Source organism: Pediculus humanus, genomic scaffold, assembly GCF_000006295.1.
Source record: "Pediculus humanus corporis 1103172107383 genomic scaffold, whole genome shotgun sequence".
NCBI classification, from domain to species: Eukaryota; Metazoa; Arthropoda; class Insecta; order Psocodea; family Pediculidae; genus Pediculus; species Pediculus humanus.
In genome coordinates, this window is record NW_002987010.1 from 722,619 (window position 1) to 732,099 (window position 9,481).

Consider the following 9,481-nt stretch of genomic DNA (forward strand, 5'->3'; position numbering starts at 1 on the left):
TCCTCCCTCGAGAATTTTATTTTATTTTTTTTTTTTTAAAACGACATAAACAAATCCTGAATGATTTTTACGGTTTGACCAAACCTGATTTCGTGTCTTACTTTTTCTTTTCCCAAAGGCACTCAAACACAAACAAAAAAAAATTTTTTTTTCTATTTTCCATTTTAAATAATTTATTGTAAAGTTATATAAAAAAAAATAAACTCTTCGACGATATTTTCTCTCACTCTCTCTCTCTCTTTCTTTCACTCGTATTTAATAAAACGTTAAGCCTTAAAAAAAAAAAAAAAAAAAAAAAAAAAAAAAATTTACATGTAAAAAGAATGCAAATAGCCGCCGAACAAAAAAAAAACAAATAAATAAATTATTATTATCATCGTCATCAACATCAACATCATCATCATCATTATCATCATCATTTTCATCATTATTATTTTCAATTTGTAAAATTTTACCCGAAAAAAAACAAAAAATTACTTTTGTGGTAGTAGTAGTAGTAGTACTAAAAGTAGTTTTCATACAATAATCAATCGTTTTAAAATCATGTTGGACTTTTTTTATAATAATAATAATAATAATAATAATAATAATAATAATAATAATAATAATAATAATAATAATTTATGTTGAAGTAAATTTGTTTTACCAAACATTAAAAAAAAAAAAAAATTATTTACTTTTTAAATCATCATTAAATATAACTTTTCTGTAAAAATATACTCATAAAAAAAAAAAAAAAATTGGTAGCTGTAAAAGTAGTAGTGGTAGTCGTGATGGTGGTAATAACGGTGGTGGTGGTGGTGGTGGTGATGGTGATGGTTGCGGTGGTAACGGTTAACGATTAAAAAAATTTAACGTTTTTTAAAAAAATGATTATTCGTCGTGATTTCAAAAAATTACAAATTATTTTCTCATGGACGAAACGAATAGAAAAAAATAAAAATAAAATTAATCGATTTACGCGAGTTATCAATCGATTCTACGTACGTACGTGGTTATTATTATTATTATTTTAAAAAGCTCTTGAAGCTTATAATACCACTCTATTATTATTATTATTATTATTGATTCATTTATTTAAACATTCGTTATATTATTCGTTACGTGAATGAAGAAGAGTTTTTTTTTATTATCGAAGGACTTCCACCTGGGAGCAGCACCTGAGTGAGTTGGCCAGCTTTGCTACAACTTTATCAACGAACCATGACAAAAGTTGCGATATGGTCATACCGTGAATACATTCGGATGGATGTTTATCATTAGGTATCCTAAAAAAAGCTAAACATGGAAAGTATTATCGTCACACTTGGTCGACGTTCCATGACTCCGCACAGAGAACCGACTGACATCATTAAGAAACATTTAAATTTTTTAGCATCGTTATAATTTTTTTTTTTTTTTTCAAATATGAGTTTGTATCAGATTAATTCAACTTCCTGTCGTGTGATGATGATGATGTTGTTGTTGTTTAACACTCACACAAAAAATTAAATCCGCCATCTTATTCTCATCTCTCTTAATAAATAATCATTATTGAAATACAATCGAAGAAGATAAAATTAAAACTAATTAAAAATTTTCAATGCCGCCATTTTGTTTTTCACGCTTTTTATCCCCTCGAGTTCAACCAACAGCGCTCGTCGTCGACGGTGCATTAAACCAACCGAAAGAAGAAAAAAAAATATCTTTTCGTGGTTTTTTTTTTTTTTTTTTTTTAATCTTGCCTAGTCTTTTACAGTTTTTGTCCTCCAGCTAAAGGACAGTACAAACCCCCACCCCCTACCCTCTCCCCAAAGAAGATTTATTGATGTCGTGATTAATGACGAGGCTACCAAATGAAAAAAAAAAAATTTTTAAAGGGTAAAAAAAAAACAACGACGAAGCATAATAAACAAAAAAATCATTTTTATTTTTTTAAACGTAATCGAAAAAAGCAGACGACGTTATTAATTAAATGCAGAAGATATTTCAATTCTTCAACAATGTTAAAAAAAAAATTTCGGTGGAAAAATTCAGTGACCTGTTGTACGTCGGTTATGTTTCAACCGTGAATTCCCACAGACATGTTATTTATATTACCATAATTAACAGTACATTATTTGAATTATGTAGTTATTAACGAACGCGAGAATAATAATAATAATAATAATAATAATACCGTTCGGTTAAATTTAAATTCAATCAAACACACAAACACATTATTAATTATTTTAAAAAAAAAGGCTGAACGATGTAAATATGTTACTGCTCTTTCCGGAGTATGCTTTCGTATGTATTATTTCGTTTCAAAATTTTTTACTCTATGACTTCTATTTCAGGTACAAATCATTAACATTACGTTACCATTTTTTTTTTTTTTTTACTTAAGCAGAACGCATGCATGAATTATTTGAAACGACACATCAAAGCCACAATTTCACAAATTTTTTTTTTTTTTTTTATTTAATGATACTTTCTTTTCCTTCCCTTTCCCCCTTCCCTCCTCCCTCCTACCTCTCTTTCCTACCTAATATTAATATAACATTTGGCTAAACGATCGCTGAACATATTCGAATAAATAAAAAATAATAATAATAATAATAATAATAACGTTTTTTTGTATCAAAAAAAAATTTCCAAAATTTCGGTCATTTTTAAATACTCTAAAATTAATTTGACCCCTCTCGAAAGGTCACTATCACGGGTAATCATCATCATCATCATCATCATCGTTTATATTCAAAATAATAATAATAATAAATGAATAAAAATTTTAAAACGTGAATTTAAAATTAAAATTTAAAAAAATGGAAACACTTTGACGATTTTCATAATTTTTCCTTCATTCAATCAAAAAAAAAAAAAAACAAAAAAGTTAAGACATAATAAAATTATAAGGGAATGATTGATTGATTGATTGATTAATTTCGATGATTTATAACTCTATTCATTTCACCATTTGATTTTTTTTTTGAATTGTTTTACTCATCTCACGCTTGATTTTTTTTTAAAATGACGTACAAACAAACAAAAAAAAAATTACTGGTGGTACCACCACCAGAATACTCGGATGAACTTTTTAACAATAAGTAAAATCAATCGGATGAATTAAAAAGTTCAACAAAAAATTTTACGAATGCGTAATAATAATAATAATAATAAATCACGTCGAAGAAGAAGAAAAAAAAATTATTATTAATATTATTATTTTTTTTTTTTTTGGCCAACCAACAGAGGAGTTTAATTAAAAGTTCAGACGTGCCGCAAATATTTAACTACTGATTCACGAAGGCTGTGAAATGAGAGAAAGAAAAAAAAATGTTTCTTAAATCATCATCATCATCATTATCATCATAATCATTATCTTACACACGATTTGTTTTTTTTTTGACTCGGTTGTTATTCGTTTGTTGTTTTTGGTTGTTTTGTTTTTATTTCTAATGACTTTCTCACTCGTGAAATTTGCACTCATGTTTACACAAGCCTAAAAACAAAAAAAATCTCCGAAACATTCATTAGAGAAAGAAAGAAAGAAAGAAAAAAAAATACGCGTGCGTGAAAAATGAATGTGAGAGAGAGAGAGATAGAAATAGGGTAATCAACGTTAAAAGTGAAGTAAATTGCATTTTGTAAAAACCTGAGAATTTTTTTTTTCTTTTTTTTTAATTTTCTAACTCGATTAAGGTATTTTAAATTTGCGGGCGTTTAAACCTTTGCGCGTACAAATTTTATCCCCTTTTCCTTAAAAAAAAAATTTCTCCAGTAATTTTATTCCTCAAGGCGTATTATTATTATTATTACGATTTTTTCAATCCTTTACGGTTTTTGTGGTTTATACCTCTATGAGTTTAAAAAAAAAAAAAAAACAAACGTTACGTTCGAAAGGAATGAATTAAAAAACAGGTATCACCGTTCGATCATCCATTTTTTGTTTGTTTGTTTGTTAATAATAAAAATTTTTTTCTGAACTACAAACTACAAACGTTTGTTTGTCTAAAATGAATTTGACCCTCGCGATATTTAATAATTCAAACGAATTTTTTTTTGGGGAGGGGGGGCTTCTATTTAATAATAATTTATTTTCTGTCATTCACAACGATTAAAATCATCGTCGCTAATAATTAATTAATTAATTACGGGGTAATAAAATAATAATAAATTTTTTTATTTGTTTGTTTGCCAAAGTAATTTTTTGTCGTCGATTGTTATTTAATAATAATAATAATAATAATAAAACGTAATTCGGTTAAAAGTATAATATTTTCGCTATAATTTCTTTTGTTTTTTTTTCGGGGGGGGAGGAAGGGTAATTATAAATTTGAGAAAATGTTTTATTAAATTGCGTATAGCAAATTTTTAAGGGTGTTAAAAAAAATCACGTGGTTGATTACGTAAGTTTTACCTTTAGTTTAGTTTTTGCTACCGTTCTCTAACAAATTTTAATTATTACTCAGTAATTTTTTGTTTTCTACCTTTTGGTATAACAAAAAGTTCAAAAGTTAACGAATGACCGCGTAATTAAAAAAAAAAAGAAATTTAAAACTTTTTATTTGCGAGTGTTAAAATAATAATAATAATAATGATAATAACGAGGAGAAATTTAAGATTATAATGACGTCATTATCGGTCATCATTTTTATTAATTTGTAACGTTTTTCGTACAACAAAAAAAATGTTGAAATGGTTTCGAATTTTTTTTTTTAATTTTAATTTTACCGGAAATGATATTGTTTAAAACGAGAAAAAATTTACCAATAACCGGAAATTGTTGTTTAAACTTATTCGAGTCAAATATTAAAAACACATCTTGCAAACACGCGCACACACACACTCACATTCTGCCACCATTTTTTCGTGATTTTTAACGAAAATCTCAGTACCGAAGTCATAACTTGTGTTTGAAAAAAAATTTTACCACCGTAATTTTTTTTTTCTTTCGTTCTTTCCATTACCATCATCATCATTATTATTTTTTACATAAGTTTACGTAAATACAAAACCTTTTCGATGCCAAAATCACGTGACTTTCTTTTTTTTTTATCTTAATAAAAACAAAAATTTTCCTTTTTTTCTTCCTCCCCATTTATTAAGTCACTTGTTAGGGTGATATTTTTTTCTTTTTATGACGTCACAAAAATACTACAAAATTACTTAAATGTATAATAATAATGATGATAGAAAAATGAAGGTAATTTTGTTTTAAAAAAAACTTTTGTTAACAGTCCGACCCGCATAAAATTTTTTTTTTTTGTATTCGAAGTCGTAATTTGAAACTTTTTTTTATTTTCTATCTCTCTCTTTATTTTTCATACAGGTACGATATAAATTTATCAATCGAAAAACAAACAAAAAAAAGTTATAGACGATTAATTTAAAAAAAAAAAATTTTTTTTTTGATTTATTTTAAATAAAAAAATGGCATCGAAAAAAAAATGAAAAAAAAAGTTTTTTTTTTTTTTTTACTACTAGAAAATTGATTTCGTCAAAAGAAACGAACCGCAGCCACCGCGCGTTCTCCCCACCATTAATAAAAAAAAAAAAATTTCCGCTTAAATCTCAGGTACATTAAAAAAAAAAATCTTTTCCTATTTTTTTTTTTTTTTTGTTTTCTCCTTTTTGACTCTTCTTTTGGTGGGGAGAAATGATAGTATACCAAAAGTACTCACGGGTCATCAAACTAAAAAAAAAAAAAGAATTTGTTTTTTCCTCTCTTTCTTTTTTTTAAGAAAATGAGAGGAGAAACGCCACTGAATCAAGAACAACAGTTGATATGGTAGTAGTAGTGTTACCGTTGCGGACATTTTGCCGCGGGCACCAGGTGGTTTTCATCGAATGTGCCAGGTAGAAGTCAGTTTTGTTCTGGCGGCTTTCAGAGTTTGGTCGTTTTTTTTTTTTTCTTTTAATGAATAAAAAAAAAAAAAAAAATTTTTTTTTTTTTTTTTTATTTATTGTTTCATTTTATTATACTTAAATCGGTGAGTTTTTATTTATTTATTTATTTTATTTTATTATTATTATTTATTTTTTTGTTGTCGTTATGTAAATCGTCGACATCTTTTTCCAACATTGACATTGAAAACGAAAAGAAGAAAAAAAAAATTTTTTTCTTATTTTTTCGTTCTCGTACGCGAGCGCAAAAAATTTGCTACGAATCAAACAAATTTAATTTGCGACAAAAAATAAAAAATTTTTTTTTATTGATTTTTTATCGATTTTTATTATTCGGGTCCAGAAACCGAAAACAAATCGAGCCAAATTTTTTTAAAATTCATTTTACGCTTTTAAAAAAATCGTTTGCGATAATGACGATGGTAATCGATAAAGTTATCAAACGCTTAAATATTTTTTGAATGAATGAATGAATGAATGAATTGAAAACAAAAAAAAATTTTTTTGATTGAATTTTATTATTATTAATCGTTACCGCAAATTTTTTTTTTTTATTATTTGAATAAAGAAAATTTTTCGGGGAGTTAAACAAACGCAAAAAAAAAATTTTCTCGTACCGGAAACGGAAATAAAAAAAAAAAAGGAAAATTAAAATTAATAAATTAATAATGGCGTGAATTATAATTAAATTAATTAATTTAATTTCAATTTATTTACTACCGTAACGCAATTTATTTTGTTTTGTCATTATTATTATTATTATTATTATTATTATTATTATTATTATTATTATTATTATTATTATTATTATTATCATTATTATTTCAATTAATACCTGAACATCTCAAAAAAAAAAAAAAATGTTTTAAAACGTTTTAATTTTCAATTATTATCATTAACTTTAATTTTTTTTTTTTTTTCTATTATTTTTATTAAATCATCGATTATTTTTATCGATCCATTAAAAAAGTTTTTTTAAATTCAGGTACGTAAATAATAAAATATTTTACACAATTTTTTTCTCTCGTAACAATAATAATAATAATAATAGTAATAATTACGTTAAAAAAAAATTTTTTTTGTTTTTGTTCCTTTCTAAAAATTTTTTTTTTTTGTTCCGCCATTTTTATTTGCGGTTTTTGTTTTTTTCATTTCGCCACGAAAAAAATAAAAAAAAAATTTATTTTTGCATGTACGTATTTTTTTGCGGATTTTTTTTTTTTTTTTAAACCATTTTTTAATAGTTCGTAATGATAATGATGATGATGATAATAATAATAATAATAACGTCACCGTCGTCGTCGTGTCCGTACTAATTTTATTTTAAATTCTCAACAATTTATGCGAAAAGTAATTAAGAAATTTTTTTTGTTCGAATTTTCTCCCCCCTCTCTCTCCTCTTTTTACTATTATTCTCCAATGTCAAAGTTTTTACCTTTGACCTTTTTTTTTTTTTTTTTTTTTTACGAAAGATGACCCGCACAAAGAAAAGTACCCGCATGGATACAAATTAGAAATTATTTTTATTATTATTTTATTTTTTTTTTTATTCGCGTTCGTTTGAAATTTTGGTCAGTGAATTAATTTGTTTAATACGCCTCATTGTTTAAACTAAAACATTTCCTTTACAATAAATAAATAAAAAAAAATACCCGTCGTCGCCATTAAAAAAAAAAAAACAAAGAAAATAATAAGCTCTGAGCCATGTCGTGTTTTTACGTTGGGAGGGAAAAGACAAACATTTTAATATCCTTACTTTCGATTCGTGTCCTCCCTCCCTCCCCTTTTCCCTCCCCAAAAAGTTTTTTGTTCTGTTGATTGACCCGGGGTCTCAGATATTTTACTAATATTTAAATTTTAAAATCTTAATTTTCATTACGAATAAAATTTGAAAAGTTCTAATACGTTATCCGTTTTCGCGGGAAATGAATGACTACTAATGACACGACCGTGTTTTAAATCTTACGTTAAATAAACCGCAGGGAGAAAATATTTCGACAGGAGAGTCCGATTTTCATAAAGTTTTCCCCTTATTATTACATATAAAACAACTTTAGCTGTTCTCCAAAGTTTCCCCATCTCTCTCTCTCTCTCTCTCTCTCTCTCTCTCTCATTACAATAATCGGATTACATGTCATAGAGAAACACACACACACTAGAAATTAATAATAATAATAATAATAATATCTAACATGTCAATTATCGTAAAATTTTTTCAAATAATTAATTGACATTCGTTTTGTTAATAAAATTTACACGACGAATTTAACCGAAAAAATTATTCAAACACTTGAGGGTGAGCCTTTTAAGGGTTTGTTTGTGCGTGTGTTGATGAACGATGTCAGGCACGCAGGCACTTGATCGGTCAATTTTAATTGATTATATAAGTGCCATCATACGCTTTATTATTCGATTGTTTTTCGAAATATTAAAAAATTACGCGAGTACTGCGAACGAATAAACAAAACAGGAAGTTGCAAACCCGCCATTTTGACCGATGTTAATAACAATCATCCAGAAAAAAGCTTCTTCTTTTGTAAGGAGTGGTAGGGGGGGGTTTTCGAGTACTTTAAACCACCTGGCTTTTCGACTTCCTTAACCTTACGTTACTCGCAAACCATCTGACTGTCGTATAAGAACAAAAGCAGATGGCTTTTTTTTTTTTTTTTTCGAAAATTCATTGAAGGTAAAAAAAAATTTTTTTTTTTTTAATTTTTAACGTTACCATTGAACTATTTTCTATTTTTTTATAAGTAAATTCTTGGGGGTCAATTTAAACTCGACCTTGACACGGGTCAACCCGTACCTGTACCTGTGGTAATGGAAAATAAAAGAATTTGGCCGGCAATTATGTTTTACTATTTGAAATATGTAATTTTATATAAGGATTGATATTTTGACCCGGCACGTCAAAGGTTTTGATTTTTTTCTTTTTATTTTTTTTATCAATTTCATAGAGAAAATAAAAAAAAAAATTTTTTCAATATGGAATCACAAAAGCTTGAAATTCTATGGGAAAGTAAAAAACTTGGCCACGTTTTTACTACGCCATTTGTAATTTTTTTTTTGCCATTTTTGCTTAAAAAAATTTTTTTTTTTTTTTAGACGTTTTATTGTTTTCTATATTTTTTGCCTTTTTACCATATAAGGAAAAAAACAAAAATTGTTAAATTAAATAAAACAATAAATACGTCTCGGATTTCAATTTTGTTTTTTTTTTGTTTTTCGTCCATTTTTTCTTAATGTTATTAACCCTCGTGAAATAATTTTATTATTATTATTATTATTATCGATAAAATAAAATTTGATTTTTCTTTACGAGACGATATAAAATCAATAATTAAAAAAATATCGATCGATCGATTTAATTGATAGTTTGTTAAATATTACTATTAAAAAAAAATAATGATAATGATTTTATTTACCTTATTCGTTGTTTTCTCTTCTCCTATTATTATCATCATTATTATTTTCATTGTCTTTCGTAAAAGTCGTCAGGTAGACGTAGTAAGAAAAGGTTAAGACGAAAAAAAAAAAAATTCACAGAATGAAAATTTTAACGACTTTCGTCATTCGATTGTTGACCTGGAAAACAAACAAACAAAAAAAATAT

General features: G+C 26.1%; 1 protein-coding gene across 1 annotated transcript; it reads right to left on the minus strand.

Annotated features, from left to right (window-relative positions):
- Positions 1-1,129: 1,129 nt before the first annotated feature.
- Positions 1,130-1,349, minus strand: Phum_PHUM033580 (uncharacterized protein; the record flags this gene model as incomplete). Its single annotated transcript, XM_002423007.1, has 2 exons — positions 1,130-1,278; positions 1,307-1,349. 2 exons carry the CDS (start codon positions 1,347-1,349, stop codon positions 1,130-1,132), a joined length of 192 nt encoding a protein of 63 aa, XP_002423052.1.
- Positions 1,350-9,481: the final 8,132 nt, after the last annotated feature.